At 46.8% G+C, this 27,316-nt stretch overlaps 1 protein-coding gene across 1 annotated transcript in view; it reads left to right on the top strand.

Annotated features, from left to right (window-relative positions):
* The window catches only part of LOC134969751 (fatty acyl-CoA hydrolase precursor, medium chain-like), a 93,271-nt gene that overhangs the window by 3,511 nt on the left and 62,444 nt on the right, over positions 1–27,316 (top strand). The window contains exons 2-4 of the mRNA XM_063945908.1: positions 16,262–16,466; positions 16,555–16,693; positions 23,219–23,352. Coding sequence (XP_063801978.1) covers positions 16,262–16,466; positions 16,555–16,693; positions 23,219–23,352 — 478 coding nt within the window. The remainder of the gene's footprint in view (positions 1–16,261; positions 16,467–16,554; positions 16,694–23,218; positions 23,353–27,316) is intronic.

Here is a 27,316-nt window from a genome sequence, read left to right as displayed (position 1 = left end):
CTGTGCAGGTGTGTGATCAGATAGTCGCTGCCTCCAGGGGGAGTGTATAGTCGCTATGCAGGGGTGTGATCAGATAGTCGCTGCCTCCAGGGGGAGTGTATAGTCGCTGTGCAGGTGTGCGATCAGATAGTCGCTGCCTCTAGGGGGAGTGTATAGTCGCTGTGCAGGGGTGCGATCAGATAGTCGCTGCCTCCAGGGGGAGTGTATAGTCGCTGTGCAGGGGTGTGATCAGATAGTCGCTGCCTCCAGGAGGAGTGTATAGTCGCTGTGCAGGTGTGCGATCAGATAGTCGCTGCCTCCAGGGGGAGTGTATAGTCGCTGTGCAGGTGTGCGATCAGATAGTCGCTGCCTCCAGGGGGAGTGTATAGTCGCTGTGCAGGGTTGCGATCAGATAGTCGCTGCCTCCAGGGGGAGTGTATAGTCGCTTTGCAGGTGTGCGATCAGATAGTCGCTGCCTCCAGGGGGAGTGTATAGTCGCTGTGCAGGTGTGTGATCAGATAGTCGCTGCCTCCAGGGGGAGTGTATAGTCGCTGTGCAGGTGTGTGATCAGATAGTCGCTGCCTCCAGGGGGAGTGTAAAGTCGCTGTGCAGGTGTGTGATCAGATAGTCGCTGCCTCCAGGGGGAGTGTATAGTCGCTGTGCAGGTGTGTGATCAGATAGTCGCTGCCTCCAGGGGAGTGTATAGTCGCTGTGCAGGTGTGTGATCAGATAGTCGCTGCCTCCAGGGGGAGTGTATAGTCGCTGTGCAGGTGTGCGATCAGATAGTCGCTGCCTCTAGGGGGAGTGTATAGTCGCTGTGCAGGGGTGCGATCAGATAGTCGCTGCCTCCAGGGGGAGTGTATAGTCGCTGTGCAGGGGTGCGATCAGATAGTCGCTGCCTCCAGGGGGAGTGTATAGTCGCTGTGCTGGGGTGTGATCAGATAGTCGCTGCCTCCAGGGGGAGTGTATAGTCGCTGTGCAGGTGTGTGATCAGATAGTCGCTGCCTCCAGGGGGAGTGTATAGTCGCTGTGCAGGTGTGTGATCAGATAGTCGCTGCCTCCAGGGGGAGTGTATAGTCGCTGTGCAGGTGTGTGATCAGATAGTCGCTGCCTCCAGGGGGAGTGTATAGTCGGTGTGTGATCAGATAGTCGCTGCCTCCAGGGGGAGTGTATAGTCGCTGTGCAGGTGTGTGATCAGATAGTCGCTGCCTCCAGGGGGAGTGTATAGTCGCTGTGCAGGTGTGTGATCAGATAGTCGCTGCCTCCAGGGGGAGTGTATAGTCGCTGTGCAGGTGTGTGATCAGATAGTCGCTGCCTCCAGGGGGAGTGTATAGTCGCTGTGCAGGTGTGTGATCAGATAGTCGCTGCCTCCAGGGGGAGTGTATAGTCGCTGTGCAGGTGTGTGATCAGATAGTCGCTGCCTCCAGGGGGAGTGTATAGTCGCTGTGCAGGTGTGCGATCAGATAGTCGCTGCCTCCAGGGGGAGTGTATAGTCGCTGTGCAGGTGTGTGATCAGATAGTCGCTGCCTCCAGGGGGAGTGTATAGTCGCTGTGCAGGGGTGTGATCAGATAGTCGCTGCCTCAAGGGGGAGTGTATAGTCGCTGTGCAGGTGTGTGATCAGATAGTCGCTGCCTCCAGGGGGAGTGTATAGTCGCTGTGCAGGTGTGTGATCAGATAGTCGCTGCCTCCAGGGGGAGTGTATAGTCGCTGTGCAGGGGTGCGATCCCATGTGTAGCAGAGCTGTACAAACTCATCTTGTGCAGTCTCTGCGCAGCCCAGAACTTACTCCTCCAGTGCAATGAGAACAGGCTGATCGGGACCGGAGCTGGTGGCGCACACCCTCCCTGAAAACGCTTGAGCTCGCCCGCATTTTTCCAGACACTGCATTTTTTTCTTTTTAAGCGGTCAGTTGCCACCCACAAACGGCCTCTTCCTGTCAATCTCCTTGTGAACGCCCGTCAAATGGATCCTTCACACTATCCTGTCGCAGGGCGCTGATGCATGTTGTAGCTGTGCGACGCACCGGCGCAGTGCGGCTCAGGCGCATGCGCAGCTTGGATCTGATCACCCGCGTGTGGAAAGGCACAGCAGCGACCGGATATGGATGTCCTCCTATGTTTGGGAAGACCGGTCAGGAGACTATTACAATAATCAATGTGGGAGATGATGAGAGCGTGGATCAGAGTGTTGCTGTGTTCTGTGTAAGATTAGGGCGTATTCTGGATGTTTCTTAGATGTATGTAACATGACTGTGAGACAGAGTGAATGTGGGGATAAAGGACAGATCAGAGTCAGGGATGACACCTAGGCAGCGAGCTTGTGGGGTAGGGATGATTGTAGAGTTCTCAACAGTGATAGAGATATCAGGTTGGTAACTGCTATTGGAAAGATAATTAATTCTATTTTGGAAATATTAAGTTTGAGGTGGCGAGATGACATCCAAGATGAATTGACAGAGAGGCATCAGTGACACGGCCCAATACAGAGACAAATCTGGGAAGGATTGGTAGATGTGGGTCTCATCTACGTAGAGATGATACTGAAATCCAAAAGAGCAGATTAGTTTCCCAAGAGATGAGGTATAGATAGAGAAAAGCAGAGGACCTAAGACTGAGTCCTGCAGTACTCCAACTGAGAGAGGTAGAGACGAGGAGGTGGAATCAGAGAAATAGACACTGAAAGAGCGATTAGATAGGATGAGAACCTGGATAGAGCTGTGTCCTGGAGACCTAGGGATTGCTGGAGCCACATCATCAAGGGCTCTCTCTAGAGCAGGGGTGGGCAATTATTTCAGCTGAGGGGCCACTTGACACTTTCCTGTCAGTATCCGAGGGCCACACGCAAAATAGCAGCTCCCCACACGTACCAAAAATACAGGGACGTGGCTTCATGTGGAAGGGGCATGGCCAAAATATAATACAGATTCATATTAGGCTGCACAATAGTCTCTATTATTCAAATTGCGTCACACAGTAGCATCACTTACACAAATTACAGCAGGTAGAGCCCCTTTTACACATTACACCAGGTAGAGCCCCTTTTACACATTACACCAGGTAGAGCCCCTTTTACACATTACACCAGGTAGAGCCCCTTTTACACATTACACCAGGTAGAGTCCCTTTTACACATTAACATTTTATTTGGGATAATCATTGCGCAGCAAGCAAATTATCCAGTGTCTTAAGGCCCCTGGGATAGTGTGACACAGTGTGACACAGTGACAGAACACAGTGGGGGTGACAGGGTGACAGAACACGGGAGGGGTTGGTACAGCGAGAGCTAAAGATCTCTCCCCCAAACCTAAAAACAGTCTGACATCTCCCTCTCTCTCCCCACCCACCTTACTGATCTGGCAGGATTGATCTGTAGCAGTCTGGTTCTTGTCCTGTGTAGCTCCACCCCCTTTTCAGCTGAACACCGCTATTGTCACTGGGGACTCTGGAGGCAGGAGGATAATGTTTCTGTGGGTTAGAGGAGGATGGGAAGACTTCAGTGACACTGAGTTTGAAGTAATGAAGGAGAGTATCCTGGTGATGAGATTGTAATCTGAGAAAGGCGTGTTAGTGAGTTCTGAAACTGAACATTGGGGGTCATTCCGAGTTGTTCGCTCTTTGCCGATTTTCGCAACGGAGCGATTAAGGCAAAAATGCACATGGCACGCAGTGCGCATGTGCTAAGTATTTTAGCACAAAACTTAGTAGATTTACTCATGGCCGAACAAAGATTTTTCATCGTTGAAGTGATCGGAGTGTGATTGACAGGAACTGGGTGTTTCTGGGCGGAAACTGACCGTTTTCTGGGAGTGTGCGGAAAAACGCAGGCGTGCCAGCATAAAACGCAGGAGTGCCTGGAGAAACGTGGGAGTGGCTGGGTGAACGCAGGGCGTGTTTGTGACGTCAAACCAGGAACGAAATGGGCTGAGATGATCGCAGCGTAGGAGTAAGTCTGTAGCTACTCAGAAACTCTTAAGAATTATTTATTCGTAATTCTGCTAATCTTTAATTTGCTATTCTGCTAAACTAAAATACACTCCTAGCGGGCGGCGGCCTAGCATGTGCTATGCTGCTAAAAATAGCTAGCGAGCGAACAACTCGGAATGACCCCCATAGTCTGGTGAATGTTAGAGAGAAAGGAGAGTATATCCTGATAGAGTGAACTTCAAATTATGTGAATGTGAGTGATAGAAACTGTGGTAGAACTGTGTATGTACAGACTGGACAGTAATATTCCAACCCCACCTCCTTTACTGTCACCAGGACTGGAGGTGTGTGTGAAGTGGATGGTGATGGTGACGGTGTTGCAGGGGAGGCCATGTTCAATTGTGTGAGCCATGTTTCAGTTATAGCTATCAGGTTGAAGTGGTCAGAGATGAAGAGGTCATGGATAGATGTTCATTTGCGTTCCATCATATCACAGTGGAGACCTCTAATGCTGGGTACACACTGGCAGATATATTGGCCAATCAATTGTTCGACCAATATATCTATGGCTGATCTGCAGGTGTGTGCAAGCAATGTGTTTGTGAATGACACACAGATATATTGCACCTGCTGAACAGCACTTCAGATGGCCAACCTATCTGCAGATATATTGGTGCATCTTTCTGTGTCTATGAGCAACCACCATCGGCAGATATATCTGCCAGTGTGTACCCAGTTTAGATGAGTCCTGTTCAGCAGTGAACTTGCTGTACATGGAAATAAAGCCACAAAATATTTACACAGTATAGGCCCTCATTCCGAGTTGCTCGCTAGTTATTTTTGCCAGTACTGCGATCAGATAGTTGCTGCCCACAGGGGAGTGTATTATTGCTTTGCAAGTGTGCGAATGCATGTGCAGCTGAGCGGTACAAAGTTTTGTGCTGTTTCCGAGTAGCTCTGAACTTACTTAGTCGCTGCGATCAAATCAGTGTGGTTATTGTCCGGAATTGACGTCTGACACCCACCCTGCAAACGCTTGGACACGCCTGCGTTTTTCCAAACACTCCCAGAAAATGGTCAGTTGACGCCCACAAACGCCTTCTTCCTGTCAGTCTCCTTGCGATCCACTGTGCGAATGGATTCTTCATTAGATCCATCACTCAGCAACTATCCACTTTGTAACCGTACGACGCGCCTGCGCACTGCGGTGCATGCGCAGTTGTGACCTGATTGCTGCGCTGCAAAAAACAGCAGCGTGCGATCAACTCAGAATGACCCCCATAGAGTCACTGCACACTACCATTTTTCTGTGTAAGCCCACTCTATTGAAAGTCACTGATATGGATAAATGCCTTAAGGAGGTAATCACGTTGCGATTGCTGCTTAAAACCTAAGCAATCTGACTGGATTGTTTAGATTTTAAGCATGATCGCTCCATGTGTACCCCCCACAGTGATAGCGATGCGCAGCCCCGCACATCGCTATCGATAGATTGCCCCCCCGTCTCCCCCCGCATGCTCGGCACACATCGTGCTGTGCTGAGCGGGGGAGTACAAATCGGGCCATGAGTACTGGCCATTAGTAAGGCCTCCCCCTTCATCTCCCTGTGTAACTAATCATTGTTTCTGGTAAACATATAGGACAAAGGTCTGTGTTTGCTTTCATTGCAAACAAGACAGCCCCGCTCGCATAGAGATCATAGGATTAGATCACTAGATGACATGGGTACAATCGCTTCTAGAGCAACAGCCTTGATGTTAGCTGCTCGTAGAGCAGCTTGGCTGCGTACTTATAAAGCAGATGCAGAATCCAAGAAGGAATTGGAAGCATTACCTTTCATTGGTAATATATTGTTTGGAAAACGATTGTCAGACATTCTTGAATTGGAAGCTGAGTCGAGAAGGTCAGATTTCCGACTAGTTATAACCCTAGGTCTAGGGGTTCAAAGTTTCGGCCATTTTGATGGCAAGGCAAAGCTAAGGCTAAAGAGGAGTCTAAGCAACCCCAGTTCAAAACCAGGGGTAGGAAGCAGTGGGCTACCAAAAAGCCAGCTTCCAAGCCTGAACATAAACCATCAGCCTGAGGAGACGGGCCTCCGCCTGGAGGATTCCAGGGTTGGGGGCTGACTCCTTCATTTTGCACACATATGGCAACAGTCGACAACAGATGCTTGGGTGCAGAAGGTGGTATCTCAGGGGTATGGGTTCCCATTCAGGAGGCAGCCTCCTCAAAGATTATTTTGCACCAGCACGTCTCGTATAGAGTCTAAGGCCAATGCCCTGCAAGAAGCAGTCCAAAAATTACTGCAGTCAGGTGTAATTGTCCCAGTACCGCCATCACAAAGGGTACACGGGTTTTACTCCAATCTATTTCTGATCCAGAAGCCAAATGGGTCATTTCAACCAATTCTCAATCTGAAAATGTTGAACAAATACATTTGGATCCCAAGGTTCCACATGGAGATGTTATGCTCCATAATGTTGGCTATGGAACCGGGAGATTACATGGTATTTCTGGATGTATGGGATGCTTACCTACATGTGCCTACAGCACTGTCTCATCAGTGTTACCTCAGGTTTGCCATCCTCCAGGAACATTTTCAGTTCCAAGCGTTGACCTTTGGGCTAGCAACAGCACCCAGGGTGTTTACCAAAATTATGGTGGTTATGGCAGCTTGTCTGCGCAAACGGGGGATAAGAATATTCCCATACCTCGACGACCTGTTAATCCTAGCACAATCGCAGGAGTTACTTTTGAGTCATCTTCAACAGACAATAGTTTGTTTACAGAGACACGGGTGGCTCATAAATTTGGAAAAGTCGTCTCTGAATCCGTCACAGCGGATGGTTCATTTGGGGGCCATATTGGATTCAGACCTACGGAAAGTTCTCTTACCAGAGAAAAAGATAGTCAAGGTGCAGATCATGGCTCAGGAAGTGTTGCACACCCAGACAATGTCAGTCCATGCAGCAATGCAACTGTTGGGTCTGATGGTATCAACCTTCGACATGGTGGAATATGCGCAATTTCACTCCAGACCATTGCAGCACCTTATTCTGACCAAATGGAACGGAAATCATCAGACGATAAAAAAGCAGATGATAAAGTTTCCAGTAAACGTAAAAAGGTCTCTAGCGTGGTGGCTACAGGCAGACCCTTTAGACAAGGGGAGACCCTTTTGGATAAAAGAATGGCAAGTCCTGACAACAGATGCCAGTCTGCAAGGCTGGGGGGCGGTACTCGGAAGCCTTTGGTTCCAGGGAAAATGGACCGTAAGGGAAAGTCACCTACCAATAAATCTGTTGGAGATGAGGGCCATTTATATGACTCTAGTTCAGGCAAAGGACAGTCTCCAAGGAAGACCGGTCCAGATTCGCTCAGACAATGCGACAGCAGTTGCGTACCTCAATCATCAAGGAGGAACTCTCAGAAAAAGATTGATGGAGGAAGTAACTCCCATTCTAAGATGGGCAGAACTTCATCTCCCAGCATTGTCGGCAGTGTTTGTCCCAGGTGTACTAAACTGGGAAGCAGATTTTCTCAGTCGACACACCATTCAGGAAACCGAATGGGCATTACACCCAGAAGTGTTTCAGACCATAGTGAACATATGGGGTCTACCAGAGATAGATCTTATGGCATCTCGTTTGAACAACAAAGTTCCGAGGCACGGATCGAGAACAAAGGATCCAGGAGCGGTCCTTGTAGACGCACTGTCAGTTGAATGGAAATTTCAGCGGACGTATCTGTTCCCTCCAATATCTCTGTTACCCAGAGTAGTGAGAAAAATATAGCAAGCAAAGGGAGCAATAATTCTAATAGCTCCAGCTTGGCCAAGAAGTCATTGGTACACAGATCTACTGAGAATGTCTGTGGAAACACCGATACTGCTCCCTCAACGTCCAGATCTGCTAATGCAGGGTCCTTGTCACAGTCATCTGGATCGTCTGTCTTTGACGGTGTGGCTGTTGAAACCTCTATCCTAGAAGCTAGAGGATTTTCAAAACAAGTAATCCAAACTATGCTCAGAGCAAGAAAGCCTTCTTCAGCTCGGGTGTATCATAGAATATGGCAAGCCTATATTCATTGGTGTACTGAAAGTTTGAATCCAAGATCTTTTAACGTATCCAGGATTTTGGAGTTCCTTCAAGCAGGATTGAATAAAGGTTTGAAAGTAGCTTCCTTGAGAGTTCAAGTATCAGCGTTAACTGTATGGTTTCAGCGAAAGATTGCTGATTTACCGGATGTACGTACTTACTTTCAGGGAGTTGTACATATTCAACCTCCATTTGTTTCTCCTGCAGCTCCCTGGGATTTAAATCTAGTTCTTAGATTCCTTCAGGGACCTCCGTTAGAACCACTTAAGACTGAGAGCAGATCTTAAATGGTTAACGGCTAAAGTACTTTTTCTACTGGCAATGGCGTCAGCCAGAAGTGTGTCAGATTTAGGTGCATTATTGTGTAAGTTTCCTTTCTTAAGTTTTTTTCCAGACAGAGCAGTTCTCAGAACTAGATCTGGTTATCTTCTGAAGGTGGGTTCAAAGTTTCACCTTAATGAAGAGATTGTAGGCCCAGCTTTTCAGGTATCTGGACTATCTGCGGGAGAAGCGTTGCTCGACGTAGTCCGAGCTTTAAGAATCTACATAGATCGTACTAGTGCCATAAGGAAAATAGATTCTCTCTTCATCCTCTACGGATTTCATAGAAGAGGATGGCCTGTTAGTAAACAGACGCTCGCAAGATGGTTCCGAATGGTAATATCAGAAGCTTATTCTCATGCAGATCTCCCTACTCCGGCTAATGTCTCTGCTCACTCTACACGTAAGGTAGGTCCTTCATGGGCAGCACAACAGGGTGCTTCAGCAGAACAGATTTGGAAGGCAGCCACATGGTCTTCCATAAACACATTCATTAGACATTATGCCTTGGATACTTTTGCCTCTTATGACACAGACTTCAGGCGAAAGGTCCTCCTGTGTAATCAGGAGCGTCCCCATCACTAAAATTGGCTTTGGGAATCCCAATGTTATCCTGTGGATAATCCTGTGGACGCAGCCAGAGAAATAGACGTTATGGTAAGAACTTACCATTGATAACAACATCATTTCTCTTATGTCCACAGGGATCCCACCCTGACGCACCTGATTTGAGGATCTTGACAATCTCTAAACCTCTTGTATGGAAGGGTGTGCATGTGTGTTCTTATCGCTTAAATAGGTTTCTATCTGATGCTACTGCCTAAATCGCTGTGGAAAGAACTGATTTGACTGAGTCAGTGGGCGGGACTATATGGGGAAGCCCCGATGCATCCTGGGAGGCCAGAAAGCTTGGTGCCATTTCCGCTGTCGCTCAACCATATTCCAATGTTATCCTCTGGATACCTGTGGACATAAGAGAAATCACGTTATCAACGGTAAGTTCTTACCATAACATCTATTTTTGGGGTGTTTTTCTTTGTAGAGTGACCGGGAACCCCAATTAGTGCACCCTGTCCCCACACAGGTTACCATTCCCAATTGTAGTCCACGTGGATCGTAAAGTATGAAAAAAAAAAAGTGAAACTCATGTTGACCTAGTTACTGTCATAGAAACATAGAATTTGACGGCAGATAAGAACCACTTGGCCCATCTAGTCTGCCCCCTTTTTTTTTTTCTTTAGGCAATCCCAACCCTTTTTGAACCTTTAATTCTTTGTAAGGATATTCATAAGCCTATCCCAAGCATGTTTAATTTGCTCTACAGTCTTAGCCTCTACCACCTCTGATGGGAAACTATTCCACTTATCCACTACCCTTTCTGTGAAGTAATTTTTCCTTAAATTTTCCTTGAACCTCACCCCTTCCAGTCTCAGTGTATGTCCTTGAGTTCTAATATTTCTCTTCCTTTAAAGAATGTTTACCTCCTGAACTTTAAGACCCTTGATATATTTGAAAGTTTCTATCATGTCCCCCCTTTCCCTTCTCTCCTCCAAACTATACATGTTAAGATCTTTTAGCCTTTCCGGGTAAGTTTTGTGATGTAGGCCATGCACCATTTTAGTTGCCCTTCTTTGTACACTCTCTAATGTATTTATATCCTTCTGGAGACATGGTCTCCAGAACTGGACACAGTATTCCAGATGGGGCCGCACCAATGACCTATACAGTGGCATTATCACTTCTTTTTTCCTACTACTGATTCCTCTAACTATGCAACCAAGCATCTGACTTGCCTTTCTCTTTGCTTTGTTGCATTGCTTTCCTGCCTTCAAGTCACTTGAAATAGTGACTACTAAATCCCTTTCCTCCTCAGTAGTTTTCATTATAGTACCCTTGATACTATAGTAAACCTTTGGGTTTTTGAGACCCAAGTGCATGATTTTGCATTTTTTAGCATTAAACTGTAGTTGCCACGTTCTTGACCATTTCTCAAGCCTACCTAGGACATCAATCATTTGTTTTACCCCTCCCGGTGTGTCTACCCTGTTGCATATCTTTGTATCAACTGCAAAAAGGCATACCTTCCCTTCAATACCATCTGCAATGTCACCAACAAAGATATTAAAGAGAACTGGACCAAGTACAGATCCCTGGGGTACTCCACTGGTAACATTTCCCTCCATAGATTGCACTCCATTAACTAGAACTGTCTGTTTCCTATCCTGCAACCAGGTTCTTATCCATTTAACTGTTTTATGATCCACCCCCAGGCTTTCAAGTTTATTTAGCAGTCTGCGATGTGGGACAGTGTCAAATGCCTTACTAAAGTCTAGATATGCTCCATCTACAGCTCCCCCTTGATCTATTATTTTCGTCAAAGTCAATAAGATTTGTTTGGCATGATCTCCCACCAATAAATCCATGCTGTTTTGGATCCTGTAAGTGGGTTGATTTAAGATATTCCACAACTCTTTCTTTTAATAGTTTTTCCATTACTTTCCCTACTACTGATGTAAGGCTTACTGGTCTGTAGTTACTTGCTTCTTCCTTGCTTCCACTGTTGTGCAGTGGAACTACATTTGCTCTTTTCCAGTACTCTGGAATAGCACCTGTATTTAGTGACTGGTTAAATAATTCTGTTAAAGGTGTAACTAGCACATCTTTTAGCTCTGAGTATCCTTGGGTGTATCCCATCTGGTCCCATTGATTTATCCACTTTTGGTTGTGAAAGTTCTGTTAGGACCTCCTCCTCTGTAAATGTACTTTCATCTACCTTATTTTTGTGAATGTCCTTTCAACTTAACTGTGGCCCCATTCCTTATTCTGTAGTAAATGGAGCAAAAATAATTATTTAGGTGATCTGCTATTGCCTTGTCTCCCTCCACCAAATGCTCACTCTCTGTCTGAAATATTATTATTCCTCCATTTGATTTTCTCCTTTCACTTATATACTTAAAAAAAGTTTTGTCCCCTTTTTCTACTGACTGGGCCATTTTCTCCTCTGCTTCTGCCTTTGCACGTCTGATCATTTTCTTAGCATCCTTCCGCCCAGGTGAGCAGTCTATATCCAGGACAGGGGAGGTGAGAGAACACTATAATGCCACGGAGGGGGGGGGGGGGGGGAGTCCAGAGCGGCACCCGCCAGTCAGTCTCTGCGCACGCCTGTGAATAGCGTTCAGAGTCTTCTGACCAGCCAGGCAACAACAGGCTTTTTATACACAACTTCCATATACAATGGTCACTGTAATCCCTTTGTCTATTGGACACTGAGATGCATCTTTACATTACAGGAGAGGTCATAGGTTGATTTGAAAAGGTGGGCGATGTCTTTCTCAACTGCTCTTGTGGGTGGTATCCTCTGGATTCCTGCCGCATACATAATATACAGTAAATACAGTTTATATCTATATTCTACTTCTGCACATAACTATACGCAGGAACATGCAATCTTTCTCTAACCAACACCGGAATGTTACCCTTAAAATACCCTACAGCTGGATACTAGACATCACCTTATAACCTTTGTCTGTCCATTCCTATCATGCAAAGGTGAATCCCTTAGTCCTGAAATCATTTAAACTGTTGATACTTGCTGATGTGGTGTAGGGTGGCTATGTGTACAAAATGCACTATTTGGGTTAAATATGTAATGTTCTGATAACCCTCTATGCGCACACAAACCCCGCCGTAAATACCCATACCACGCGCAGGATCGAGTGAGCAGTCCTACGCAAATTGCGGATATGTGCACGCACGACGGAATAAGTGCATGCGCAGCGGGCATGTGTGAGTGGTTAGTACATGATGTATGCGTTACAATATTTTTCGACTTTGACACCAGTCTATTCTGAACACCTCACAATATTATTTTTAGTCCTAAAATTTGCACCGAGGTCGCTGGATGACTAAGCTAAGCGTCCCAACACCTGGCCCATCTAGGAGTGGCACTGCAGTGTCAGACAGGATGGCACTTAAAAAAATAGTCCCCAAACAGCACATGATGCAAAGAAAAGAGAAAAAGAGGTGCACTGTGGTCGCTGGACGGCTAAGCTAAGCGACACAAACACCTCGATATCACAGGAATTATTTGTTCTAATAAATGGTATTATTGGTCCAAATCACTGGAAAAAAATGATAAAATCACAGGAAATATTTGTAAACATTTGTAGAAAGTCTCTGCTATCTGATTACAGAAATGCTCAGATATTCCTGCAAATTCACAATCCCTTCCCAGAGGAAAAATAAATTGAGAAACCGTTGTTTGAGAACGTTTGTTCTCTTTCCCTTACAAAGGAACAAACCACTTTCCAAGAAGACTGACATTTTTGGGATTATGGAGACATAATGTTTTTGAATATAAATCCTAAAGCAGGTGGTGTATTAGAGCAAAAGAGTGCAAGAGACCAGCCATACAGTTTCTGAAATATTATGACAAAATGTTACTGTATTTCATAAGCACTCATTCCTAACTCTGCTAAGTACTGTTTGGTATACTGTATCTGGCTTCCATGAGGTAGTTGTGCATTATTTCATCTTCCATGTCTGTCTACCCCTCCCCTTTAGAATGTAAGCTCTCACGAGCCGGGCCCTCTTCCCTCATGTGCTTATCCTTTGTCTTACTTTAATAATCTTCAACTGTACCACATCCAGCAGTTTTCTGCCACCTGATACTTATTCCAGGGTCATCTGCTGATGTAACTATGTTTATTTACTCTGTACTTGTCCTATACTGTCATCAACTGTAAGTTGCTGTTTTCCTGTTTGATTATTTATGTACTCTGTAATTGGGCGCTGCGGAACCCTTGTGGTGCCATATAAATAAAGGATAATAATAATAATATAGGGTGTATAATCCCCAGCTGTATCTCACACATTGCTCAGAACAGATTACAGGATGTATAATCAGTAATCACCAGGTGTATAACACGTCGTACACTATACACACTGGTCACAACAATGAAGCAGATATTGAGCACTGATCAGGATACTAGAAGTGACACAGAGCTGCAAGATACAGCAATGGCCTACTGTACTATATATGTATACTGCTGGTCACCAAAATGCTGCGCTGTCCTACTATATACTGCTCACAATAATGCAGCACAGATATGGACTGGATACTGCAGTGACACAGCTGCAAGATACAGCAATGGCCTACTGTACAACTATATACTGTTGGTCACCAAAATGCTGCACTGTAATACTATATATACTGCTCACAAACATGCAGCACAGATATGGAATGGATATTTGCAGTGACACAGAGCTGCAAGATACAGCAATGGTCTACTGTACTGTACTACTATAATTATATACTGGTGGTCCCCAGTCCCCACAATAAAGCACACTGAGCACAGATATGGAGCATTTTCAGAAAGAGAACGTAGATATTTTCAGCACACTGAGCACAGATATTTGCAGCACACTGAGCACAGATTACGGAGCTTTTCAGGGAGAGAACGCAGCCACGTCCACTCCGTTTAATCTCCAATGCACGAGTGAAAATGGCGTCGATGCGCGGCTCTTCTATATAGAATACGAATCTCGCGAGAATCCGACAGCGGGATGATGACGTTCAGCCTCGTTCGGGTTAATCGAGCAAGGTGGGAAGATCCGAGGCTGCCTCGAACCCGTGTAAAGTAGGTGAAGTTCGGGGGGGGGGCTGGGGGTTCGGATCTCGACGAACCGAACTCGCTCATCTCTAATTTTGCAGAGGAAAGACGTGGTGCCACTCATTCTACGGGCGTGGTCTTTAATTGCACTTAAGTTCCGTTATATACAAAGTGCAGGAAGGACACATAAAAGGTTGCCCAATACATCAGTATAGAAGCCAGCACCCTACATGTAAATAACATGCAGAAGATTTAGATACACAGAAAATGGCAAAATGTCGACACCACAATGATATTTACATTGTTGCAATGCTTACATAGAACATCTGCATGGACTGGAGGGTTAGGGTTATAGGCCCTACACACTTGGCGATATTCTGAAAGATATGAACGATCTCGTTCAGAAATGAACGAGAACTCGTTCATATCTTTCAGTGTGGAGACTTAAGCGATGAACTATGCGCGGCCCTGCGCTCGTTCATCGCTGATCTCCCGTCGGCTGTGCATGCAGGCCAATATGGACGATCTCGTCCATATTTGCCTGCACTTCAATGCAGCTGGGTGACGGGGGAGTGAAGAAACTTCACTCCCCCTGTCACTGCCCCCCCCCCCCCCCGTCGCCGGGTCGCTTGTCTGCCGTATCCGCCGTCGGCAGCTCGGCGGCGGGTCGGCCAGTGAGTAGGGCCCTTTAGAGTTAGGTACTTATTTACCACCAAAATTGCTCCATGACACACAAAGTTAAATCCCCTGACTGCTGGACACAGAAGACACTGCCGGATATCCTCTAGCAGATAGGAGAGACCGCTGCACCAGGACGCACTGTTTTGTCAACATTCTAATCCTGTCGACATGACGAATATCGACAAGATATACAGAACCTGTTACACAGCACTTGCAGACTTTTTCTCTCCCCCTTCTGTAGAAGCCCGGGGTGGGGAGGGGTGACATGCAGCTGTCCACTGATGGAGGGGAGACCAGGTGCTGCCATCATTATGCACCACCCTCTCACAGCATAACACTGCAAATTGCAGGTATTAGACAGGGCCGGCAACAGACATCTTGGGGCCCTGTACAGTGATATCTCTGGGGCCCCCTCAGAGCAACGGAATTTGCTGCGCTATATAATAAACTGTTATTAAATAAATATATATATTTTTATTTATCTACAGTATACAGAGATATAAATATGTATATCTCTCCTTCCTCCACCACACACACCACGGTCTGTCTCTCCCCTATAACTCCATGATGATCCCCTGCTGGACACTAAGTGGCATATACTTGGGGCCCCTCTGATCCTTGGGGCCCGGTACAGGTGTCCCCTTTGACCCCCCCTGTCGCCGGCCCTGGTATTAGATGAGGGGCGGAGCCAATGCATCATGATTCTCACGAATTGTGGGTCCCCGGTCCCTTCCCATGGACCCACAAGTCCTGGCATTATGTTGCCCATCCCATCAACTTCATTAGAAAATTGCAGGGATACCGGAGGGCCACCTACTTTTGCGGGAGTTTGGTGGACTCTCTGAGAATTCTGGACATTCCGTGACACTAGGTAAGTACAACTTACACCGATTTACAAATATATGATAAACCATTCGTGACCGGATGGTCCCATATGAAAGCCCTCATCGCCCTCGCGTACCGCCCAGTACACAGAATGTAGATGTAGGTCACACGGGCCATGGCCAATTAGGGGATTCCTGCTTACCATCAGTAACCGATTGTTACTGGCTCCACCCACTACGCAGTAGGAAGGTACTACGCTGCCATCACCAGACTCCTCCTCCCTGCCGTGGCATCTGGAACCATGGTTCTGCTCTGTATGCGTCAACACTCTGTCTTTCCACACCTGTGTGGTGTTGACGAATCCCCAATCATCGCTTGCCAAGCACAGCATGGTAGCAGGCGGAAGGCGGAGTTTGGAGACGCTGGGTGTACCCTGGACAAAGTGCTGTGCTGGTGTGCGATCGCTTTTGTAGCAGAGCTGCATCAGTTTGCGCAGTCTCTGCTCAGCCCAGGATTTACTCTGCCGCTGCGTTGTGATCCTGCTGATCAGGGCCGTACCTGACGTCAGACACCCTCCCTGAAAACGCCAGATCCCTTTGCGATCACCTGTGCGATCATTTTTTTGTTGTTTTTTTGCACATCCCATCGCTAGGTGCCGGCGCCTGTCACTGTTGTGCGACGAGTCTGCGCGTTGTGGTGCATGCGCAGTTCAGATCTGATCACATGCGGTGCGAAAATGCACAGCAGCAATCCATTCTTAATTACCCCCTAAGTGCACTTGTCCAGCTAACGAACTATAATTGTGTGTGTGTGTGATTACAGGGCAGGAGGAGGACAGGCCCCTGGTGGTCACACAGTACGGGAAGCTCAGAGGGAAGACTGTAGCGGTGAAGGAGACGGACAGAACCGTGCACGCTTTCCATGGCGTCCCATTTGCAAAGCCACCAGTTGGTCCATTAAGACTTGCAAGCCCAGAACCCCCGGAGCCCTGGGGCTCTGTCCGAGAGGCCACAGAACAACCCCCAATGTGAGTACAAAGTGGTGGAGAGGATTAGATGGATTCCAGCAGATGCTGAACTAATTGTCCTATATATAAATTCTGATCATGTTTCCAGGTGTCTGCAGAATGTAGAGATAGTAGAAGAATTAATGAAGACGCTTAAGGACAGAATTACGTTACCGCCAGTGTCCGAGGACTGTCTGTACCTGAATATCTTCTCTCCAGCTGACCGAGAGCAGAACGCGAGATTACCTGTAAGTACGCCACATGCGTGATTAATGTCATGGTAATATTGGGTCAAGTCAGAAGTTCACACAATCCACTTGTTCTAATTAGAGATGCGCGAGCCTTCCCAAACATCCGGTTTCCAAGAGAATCCGAGCCCTAGCTCAGGTCTTTCTAAACGAGGCAAAACGCCATCTTCCCGGCATTGGATCTCGCGTGTTCGGGATTCGGTATAAGTCCCTCTCAGTGGCGGCTCCAGAGGAGGGGCTGCCGCACAGTCCAAAATTCAAATAGGCGTGCCGCACCAACTGTTGCCAAACATCGCCGGCCGGTACTCACCGCCAGTTGGTGTGCCTCCCATATTTGAAATTTGGGCTGCACTGCAGCCCAGACTCTGGAGCCACCAGTGGTAGCTCCCACAGTAATTCAGGCAGAGCACACGTCCACTAGACTGCCAGGGCATTATAGCAATATTTATTATGAGGACCATTACTGGAGACAGCCTGGAGTTTCTCCTAAGGGCAGCTTTTATTGAATGCCATTATTTGATTAACCCTTTATTGGTGCAATCACACTGGTGCTGTAACTGCCCGCAGTGCTGCTCAGAGCTACTAGTACAAGGTGGCACTAATGTTTTACTGGTGCTGTAACTGCCCGCAATGCTGCCCAGAGCTACTAATACAAGGAGGCACTAACGTTTTACTGGTGTTGTAACTGCCCACAGTGCTGCCCAGCATTAACTCTTGGTGAACATTTTTTTTTTCACTGCCCGCAGTGCAGCATTAACCCTTTATTTGTGCACACTGGTGCGTGCCACCATTACTATAATAAATTACTATCATAATCACATTCTCAGCAGTGTGTTAAAAAAAAAAAAAAACCTAGTGCCAGGCTGGGCCACTTCATTAATAATATAAGTGCTGTGAGTTGCAGTGTGAAGTTGTTGTGTTAAATGTTTATATATATATATATATATATATATATATATATATATATTTATATTGTATATATATTTAATTATAAAGTTTTGCTTTCAGGGCTAGGCATTACGAATAAAATCGCAGTTATTGGCAACATGTAAAAAAAATATATAAATGTAAAACCCCCCTCAAAAAAAAAAGAAAAAGTATGGTGGGAATTTTGCGGTCAGCGGTGAGGTTACTTTCGGTCAACCGCTGACCACAAAGTTCCCACCATTGGTTACAATGGAGCGCATAGACGCTACATTGTAACACTGCCGCGTGCTGCCTGACAGACACTTCAGGAGCACACAGCCAATCAGGAGGGTGCCACAACGTGGCGCTCCCTGATTGGCTGATGGAACCCTCTTAGACATAAGTCAGAGGGGGTTCCTGGCATTCGGGGAAAGGGGTCCCATGTGAAAACGTGGGGCCCCTTTCAGTGCAAGGTCGGGTGTCCGTTTTGTTATTTTGCAAAGTACCTGGATTACAAATGGATTACAAGAGGAGCCATCTACACTGGATTTTGTGAGTATAATTTTTTCAACAGGTACACCATGGATTCTACATGGAGAAGAGGACCGACCTGCGTGTGAACATAAGGTAAGTATGTGTATATGGAGGTGTGGATGTATGTATTAAAATTTTACTTTCAAGGTGTGTGTCTTATGTTTTTATTGTGGTATTTTGTTAGTAGTAGTAGTACTACAGGTACCAGCGGGCCTGGTTTTCAACTGCATGCTGGTACTTGTGGTTCTCCAAGTACCAGCTTGCAGGGGAGGCTTGCTGGGACTTGTAGTACTGCTACTAAAAACAATATTCATAATTTTTCAAAAAGGCTATCAGGCCCCCATCCGCCGCCCTTGGATGGGGGGGACAGCCTCCTGCTTCATCCCTGGCCCTTGGGTGGCTGGAGGGGGGGGGGACCCCTTGATTGAAGGGGACCCCACTCCTCCAGGGTACCCTGGCCAGGGGTGACTAGTTGGGTATGTAATGCCAGGGCCGCAGGGACCTGTATAAAAGTGTCCCCCAGCTGTGGCATTATGTACCTGGCTAGTGGAGCCCGCTGCTGGTTTTAAAAATACGGGAGACCCCTACGCTTTTTGTCCCCCATATTTTTGGAACCAGGACCAGGCGCAGAGCCCGTGCTGGTTGTTTAAATATGGGGGAACCCTTGTCACTTTTTTCCACATATTTTTCCAACCAGGACCGGCTCAAGGAGCCCGAGGCTGGTTTTGCTTAGGAGGGGGGACCCCACACATTTTTTTTTTTAAATTAACACTTTCCCACCCATTCCCACTGATAAACATGCACGGATCTCATGGATCCGTGCATGCATATCAGAACACGGTAATAAAAAGCAGATCTGTTTTTTTTTTAGCACTTTCTTACGATTTGTATTTTTTCACGGCCATATTACAAATACGAATGGTTAGTAAATTACCGTGATCCATACCTAAACAGCCGCGTTTGACCGAAGCTGTATTCATTCATATTTTTTTACTAGAACTTCCAAAAAATATGAATGCTCTCATCACTGCCGTGATTTGTGCTTAGTAAATTCCCGAGATGACACTTAGAAGAAAAAACACCAAATCGGTCAAAATAGGGAGCTTAGTAAATATACCCCTGTGAGTCTGTTTTGTGAATTGTCATTTGTAAAAAAAACAAACAAAACAAAGCTGTTTTATTTTTGTACATCTTGAGCATTCAGTAAAGCAGAGTAGGTGCCCCACTGAGTCAGTATAGATCACGATCAGTTGATGGAAAAGAAGGAGCAGCAACCAAGTACTAGTGCTGCGGCTGCTGACGGTCATGATTGTGATATCAGTACTTCACCATCTGCTAAAGCCAGTACTCAGGGGCACAGAGGGTTTAAAGAAGGGCACCTGAAATCGATACAATATTTTACAATGCTAAAAAACCCCAAAACATACAATTGCCAAAATGCCATTCACCACACGCAGTGGCAAGTGAAGATCAGGTCTTGGCCTTTGTTTACGATTGGTTGTTCTGCAGCTATCGGTGAGTCATATTCTTCTGCCTCTCATGATGATGCAAGACCTTCTCACTCAGAGTCTAGATGAGGTATCAAAGAAATGAAAACTGGAAAATCAGTGCTGAAACAAAAACAGTAATGCAGTAAAACAAACTGTATGTTCAGAAATATCACAAATCCCTGAGGAGAGTCTAAGTGTGTCCAAGAGTACTATGTGTGGGCTTTACCTTTCTGATACTGATATTGAAGAAGCCGCCTTCCACCATATCTGCACCCTCTGCAAATGTGGGGAGGAGCAGCACAAGTCAACATGCTGACATAGAAATTGTGGATGCTACTGTGGAAGTGCAACAGGGTGAGGAGGATATTTATGTAGCTGGTGCTAGTGAGGATGCTGATCATGAGGATGAAGATGTTTGTGCAAGTTAGGCACAAGTGGATGCAGTTCTTGACAATGATAAGAAGGCCACTGTCATGCCTGAGCGTAAGACCAAAATATCCAGCTCTTCTGTGTGTGATTATAGTTACCCAAATTCTGACAACAGTTGTCAAGCCATTTTTAGCATTTGTAAAGCCACAGTAAGTAGTGCTAGTGACGCTGACCATCTTCCCTGTTATGTCATTTGCAGCGATTACATTTTTTTTTGCAAAATCAGAAATTTATGCTAAAATTTAACAACAAACTGTCCTGCATCAGCTAGCTCCATTCTTTCCACCTCCGTTCCATTTTACCCAAAAAGCAATTCTGTGTCTGTACCAGAAAGTTAAAAAATGTAAAATAAAAATGATTGGCCTAGAAATGCCACAGTCCACTTAACAATAGATATGTTGTCAAGTGGAACTGGGGAAACTAAAGATCACATGACTATAACATTATCTCTGGGTGGGTGAATTGCAGCAGAAACAGCAGAAGAATTATCTAACAAACCATACCAGCTCATTCAGAGGCGGGCTACTCTGTGTATCACCGGCTTCACTAAGAAGCAGGGCTGTTTCTAGCCAGTTTGGCTCCCAGTGCGAGATTTAAAAATGCCCCCCCCCCTTTGACATAAAAAAATGCGCCCCCCCCATAGTTATAAAAAGTAAAAGGTATGCACACGTCGAAGGCAGAAGGGGCGTGGCCTCTGTAAAATGGGCGTGGCCTCTGTAAAATGGGCATGACCTCATCAGAAAAGACTACCTTACAACCCAGTTTTGACCTTGCACAGACAGATCACGGCGAGCACAGGAAAAAAATTAAAATATATATATATTCCGCCATACACTGCAATGCCTTTGATACATTAAATCCCCATTTTACACGTTACGGCAGGCAAGAGTCCCCATTTTCCACATTACAGCAGGCAAGTGTCCCCATTTTCCACATTACGGCAGGCAAGTGTCCCCATTTTCCACATTACGGCAGGCAAGTGTCCCCATTTTCCACAATACGGCAGGCAAGTGTCCCCATTTTCCACATTTCGGCAGGCAAGAGCCCCCATTTTCCACATTTCGGCAGGCTACAGCCCCCATTTTACACAGTACGGCAGGCAAGAGCCCCCATTTTACACAATACGGCAGGCACGTGTCCCCATTTTACACAGTACGGCAGGCAAGAGTCCCCATTTTACACAGTACGGCAGGCACGTATCCCCATTTTACACAGTACGGCAGACACGTGTCCCCATTTTACACAATACGGCAGGCACGTGTCCCCATTTTACACAGTACGGCAGGCACGTGTCCCCATTTTACACAGTACGGCAGGCACGTGTACCCATTTTACACAGTACGGCAGGCACGTGTACCCATTTTACACAGTACGGCAGGCACGTGTCCCCATTTTACACAGTACGGCAGGCACGTGTCCCCATTTTACACAGTACGGCAGGCACGTGTCCCCATTTTACACAGTACGGCAGACACGTGTCCCCATTTTACACAATACGGCAGGCACGTGTCCCCATTTTACACAGTACGGCAGGCAAGAGTCCCCATTTTACACAAAACGGCAGGCACGTGTCCCCATTTTACACAGTACGGCAGGCAGGTGTCCCCATTTTACACAGTACGCAGACATGCAGAGCCGGCCATAGCTATAGGCAAACTAGGCAATTGCCTAGGGCATTTGATATGCCTAGGGGCATCAGCAGCTTCTGCTGATTAAAATGATATGCGGCATGCCTATATTCTGTGTGTAGCATTTCATATGCAGATACAGCCACAGTCTCACACAGTATAAAGGCATGCTGTATATCATTTTAATCAGCAGAAGCTGCTTGTGCATCCTAGCCACATAACAATGCAAATAAGATGCATTTACATTAAAAAATTTGCCCGACGTTAGCACTGAGGCAAGATTTATGAGGACACATCTGTATCCAAGCAGAGGCAGAGGTCACGGTGTTAGTGGCAGTGTAAGTGCTGTGTGCATGTGAGTGGGTTGGTTGTGCAGTAGTGTTCGGAATATGTAAGGACCATTATGTGTGCCATGTAAAAAGCATTAATAATGTGCAACATATGTATAAGGGGCACTATGTGTATAAGGGCATTAATAATGTGCGGCATACAGTATGTGTAACAAGGTACTACTGTCTGTGTCATTATGTGTATAGGGGCACTAACAATGTGCAGAAATTGTGTAGGGGGCATTATGTGTGTCATTATGTGTATTAGGGCATTAATAATGTGCGGCATATGTGTAAGGGACATTATGTGTAAAAGGGCATTAATAAAGGTTGTCATAATGTGTAAGGTGTATTATGTTTATAAGGACATTAATAATGTGTCTCATATGTGTTAGGGGCATTACTGTGTGAAATTATGGCCCTCATTCAGAGTTGTTCGCTCGGTAAATTCCATCGCATCGCAGCGATTTTCCGCTTAGTGCGCATGCGCAATGTCCGCACTGCGACTGCGCCAAGTAAATTTGCTATGAAGTTAGGATTTTTACTTACGGCTTTTTCTTCGCTCAGGCAATCGTAGTGTGATTGACAGGAAATGGGTGTTTCTGGGCGGAAACAGGCCGTTTTATGGGCGTGTGGGAAAAAACGCTACCGTTTCCTCACCCGCCGCAAGAAACGGCACTGCTAAGAAGCATACTGCTGAAAACCTTTTAGAAAAACTAAGGGATATCATAGCAACATATGTAGCTTATCCCACTTGGACTCTAATCATGATTTGTGATTTCTGAAAATGTCACAAATATTTTGAGAGCATTACAGATGGGTGAATTCCAACACGTTCCCTGTCTTGGTCACATGATCAATTTAGTGGTACAGGGCTTTAAAAATAAAATAAAAATGACAGGGGCGTGCAGGAAAAGCTGTCTATGGCCTGAGAAATTTTGGGACATGTTTGGCATTCAGCAACTGCATGCAGAAGTTTGCAGCACCCTGCAAGAACAATTTAATTTGCCTGCCAACAACTGAAGCAAGAGGTAGTAATATAGTAGAATATAGTATACTTACTGTGTATAACATGCTCACGCGTGTAGTCCAAATGCGAATATGCTTCCTTTCATTCCTGTAAGGGGCAGATTGCCGAGTGAAGAGATAAGATATGGACATGTCACTGAATACTGCCTATGTAATGGTACATTTCTTGTCTGTGTACAGGTGATGGTGTTTATACATGGAGGTGGCTTGACGATGGGAGCGGCGCTGATGTTTGAGGGCGTAGCATTAAGCGCCTATGAAAATGTTGTTGTTGTCTCCATCCAGTATCGGCTGGGGCTCATGGGTTTCCTCAGGTAAGTCATATATTGCATGTAACACGCGAATGACATAACTGTTACACGAGTATTCATTGTTTTTTGTACAGCGCCATCAAATTCTGCAGAATAAAAAATCATAGCAGATGTGCATTGTACGTAAAACAAGTGAGGTGTACACATGAGGCAGAGAGCCCTGCTACTGAGAGCTTGCAATCTAGCGGCAGAAGTCCACAGACTACAGAAACTGGAATCCCAGCAGATTCAGGAAGCGAAGGGGAGGCTGTAGCTGGCACTGGATGACCTATGTAGTGTCTGGAGAAGAACCAGGATAGAGCAGTGCCATGAATGCTAAGGGAGGGGAGGCTGTAGCTGGCACTGGATGACCTATGTAGTGTCTGGAGAGGAACCAGGAGAGAGCAGTGCCATGAATGCCAAGGGAGGGGAGGTTGTGGCTGGCACTAGAGGAACCTGTGTAGAGTCAGTAGAGAACAGTGCCATGAATGCTGTGTTTGGCACTGGGGGATCCTATGTAGTGTCTGGAGAAGAACCAGGATAGAGCAGTGCCATGAATGCCAAAGGAGGAGAGGCTGTGGCCGGCACTGGAGGACCCTATGTAGAGTCTGGAGAGGAACCAGAAGAGAGCAGTGCCATGAATGCTAAGGGAGGGGAAGGCTGTGGCCGGCATTGGAGGAACTTTTATAGAGTCAGGAGAAAGCAGTCACACGATTGAAAAGGGAGGGAAGGCTGTGGCTGGCATTGAAGGAACTTATATAGAGTCAGGAGAAAGCAGGGCCACGAATGCCAAGGGAAGGGAGGGAGTTGACTGAGCTGGAAGTGGCAGAGAGGTCACAGAGGGCGAGTAGGGAGAAGTGATCCTTCATCTTAGCCGTGAGTAATTCTTTAATCACTTTAGTCCACCCAGTGTCTGAACGTAGAGGATGGAGGAGAGAGTGAGGGGAGAGACAGTGGGTTAGCTGCCTGTACACTGATTAGTTTGGAAGCAAAGTGTAGGAGAGGAATGGGGTGGTAGCTGGAAGAAGAGGTAGGGTGAAGATATGGTTTCTGAGGGATATGAGAGGTGAGTGGCAGTGTAGAGGCATTGGAGTGCAGATAGATGCATGCATTGCGGAGGGTGGTCTTCTGTATGCCAAATGTCAGGGGATCCCGGTGCACAGTATACCGGCGCCGGAATCCCGACACCCGGCATACCAACAACTATTCTCCCTTGTGGGGGTCCACGACCGCCCTGGAGGGAGAATAAAATAGTGTAGCACGCCACTGTGCCCGCAGGGTGGCGAGTGCAGCGAGCCCGCAAGGGGCTCCTTTGCGCTCGCCACGCTGTCGGTATGCCGGCGCCGGTATGCTGGTCGCCAGGAGCCTGAGCGCCGGCATACCGTACTACACCCATTGCGGAGATAGGAGTGAGGTGTGAAAGCCTTGGCAATGGGAGTAAGGAAGCTGGGTAAGCGAGTGTAGGAGAACATTCGCCCTGTATTATAAATACCCAGACTAGAGAAATGTTCAGAAGTACTAACAAAGGTGACTTATGGTTAATACTTCATGTTTGCATGCAGCATTATAAGAAAGGGGAAATAACTGGAAATTTTTATTTGTACTGTAAATGTTGCTAAAGGTTTCAAAAAGCAGAGATTTGTGGCTATTATCTAATGTAACCTTAATTAGGGGTTAAACACAATGCCGTAACTACGTGTGGGTAGATGGTGCAATGCACACAGCGCAGTTGCGCTGTGGGTGCACCATCCACATCCACCCGACTGCCCACCAGAAGCTGCCGCGCTCCCTGCTATAATACATAATAGTAGCGTTGCACCGGGTTCCTTCTATGCAGGACACATTGCTGCTAATAATATATTATAGCAGGCAGCGCTGGGCAGTGTCTGTGTGCTCCAGCCCGCTCCCCCTTCCTGCTGCTCGCAGCCAGCACCCTGCAGCGCAGGCTGGGGACGTGCCTCCTCGGCCGCAAGCCGCATAGCGAATGCCGGAAGGCGGAGGCCAGTTGGATGGAGTTTTAGCAGACTGGCAGCAGGTGGCAGCAACTGTGCCCGGCGGTCTCTACTACCATTACCCACACAGGGACATCCACTGCTGCAGCAATGACCACCCACACTGCCAGGCAGAGTGCTCATTGCCTGCCTATGAGTAAAAATGGGGACATTGCTGCTGTAATGTGTAAAAAAGGGGGACTCAGCCTGCCATAGAGTGTAAAATGGGGACTCTGCTGCTGTAATGGGTAAAAAAAGGGGTCTCTGCCTGCCGTAGCGTGTAAAATGGGGACTCTGCTGCTGTAATGTGTACAAAAGGGGGACTCTGTCTGGCTAATGTGTAAAAAGGGGACTCTGTCTGGCTAATGTGTAAAAAGGGGACTCAACTGCCATAATATGTAAAGAGGAGCTCTGCCAGCCGTAATGTGTAAAAGGGAACTCTGCGGCCATGCTCCTTCCCCATGAAGCCATGCCCCTGTATTTTTGGTGTGCGACTACGGTGCGCACTGGCCCTGTTTTGTATACTGGGGGGCGCCGATGCTGTTTCTTGCACACAGCACTAAAATGTCTAGTTACAGCACTGGTTATACATATATATATATATATATATATGTGAACAGAAATAGGTAAAAGTGAGGTAACTTCAGAGGTATAGCTAGGTGCCATGGTGCCCGGTGCAAGGGTATGTTTCGACGCCCCCCTCCCCTATACTGAATTGGGTGCATGTTACACTTGAAAATAAAAACTATTGAAAAATCCAAAACTGGTGACCGGGTCAGTTCTAGACCTTGTTTTGAGCGCCTGTCATGTTTAAAACAGGGACATTGCACGCCAAAGGAGCGCAACAAAAATATAGGCGAGGTTATGCCATAGTAGAGCCACTTATAAATGTTACTCTGCAGCTTCTTATGCAGAGAGAAGTGCTGCAACAGCAGCCTGGGGCAGAGATGTGTGCTGCAGCACCCGAGGCAGAAAGAGGTGCTGCAGTAGCTGGGGCAGAGATAGGTGCTGCAGCAGCTGGAACAGAGAGAGATGCTGCAATAGCTGGGACAAAAGTGCTGCAGTAGCCGGGGCAGAAAGAGGTGCTGCAGCAGGTGGGGCAGAGAGTGGTATAGCAGGACAGAAGTAACCCTGCTGCACAAGCTACAAGCAGACAGTGAGACATATAAGGAGGGTGGCAGAGCTCCGGCATGTGTTCGCTGTCGGTGTCTCCTGCTAACTCCTCTGACCTGCCCTGCTCCCTACCTAGGGGTATATTTACAAAGATTCGTGTTTTTGCCGTTTTTAAGCGTGTTTGAACTCGAATGGTATTGGGTGCATTTTACTGCAACTTTTTGAATCCTGATACGATCATTTACTAAGCTGCAGAGTTTTGCACACTCGTTTTTTCCGATGTCGATGTGATTCGTAATGTCAGGCAGTGTTTTACGGGAGTGATGAGTAAAACACGGCCTGACAAAACACAAGGAATCCCGGCCGGATCTGTGAGATCCGTGCAGGGCTTCATTGTGTACCTTTTAAAAAGGTGTTTTAATTGTTTTTAAATTTGAAAAAAATTGCGTGGGGTCCCCCCTCCTAAGCATAACCAGCCTCGGGCTCTTTGAGCCGGTCCTGGTTGCAAAACTATGGGGGGGGAAATGACAGGGGTTCCCCCATATTTTAACAACCAGCAGCGGGCTCTGCGCCTGGTGCCAAAAATACGGGGGACAAAAAGCGTAGGGGTCCCCCGTATTTTTGGAACCAGCACCGGGCTCCACTAGTCAGAGAGATAATGCCACAGCCGGGTGGACAATTGTATATAGGTCCTTGCTGTCCTGGCATTACATCCCCAACTAGTCACCCCTGGCCGGGGTACCCTGGAGGAGTGGGAACCCCTTAAATCAAGGGGTCCCCCTCCAGCCACCCAAGGGCCAGGGGTGAAGCCCGAGGCTGTCCCCCCTCATCCAAGGGCGGCGGATGGGGGGCTGATAGCCAAGTGTAAAAAATCAGAATATTGT

This window comes from Pseudophryne corroboree, chromosome 11 (assembly GCF_028390025.1).
Source record: "Pseudophryne corroboree isolate aPseCor3 chromosome 11, aPseCor3.hap2, whole genome shotgun sequence".
NCBI classification, from domain to species: domain Eukaryota; kingdom Metazoa; phylum Chordata; class Amphibia; order Anura; family Myobatrachidae; genus Pseudophryne; species Pseudophryne corroboree.
The sequence above is the reverse complement of the archived record's forward strand: the minus strand, read 5'-3'. Positions and strand labels throughout refer to the sequence as shown.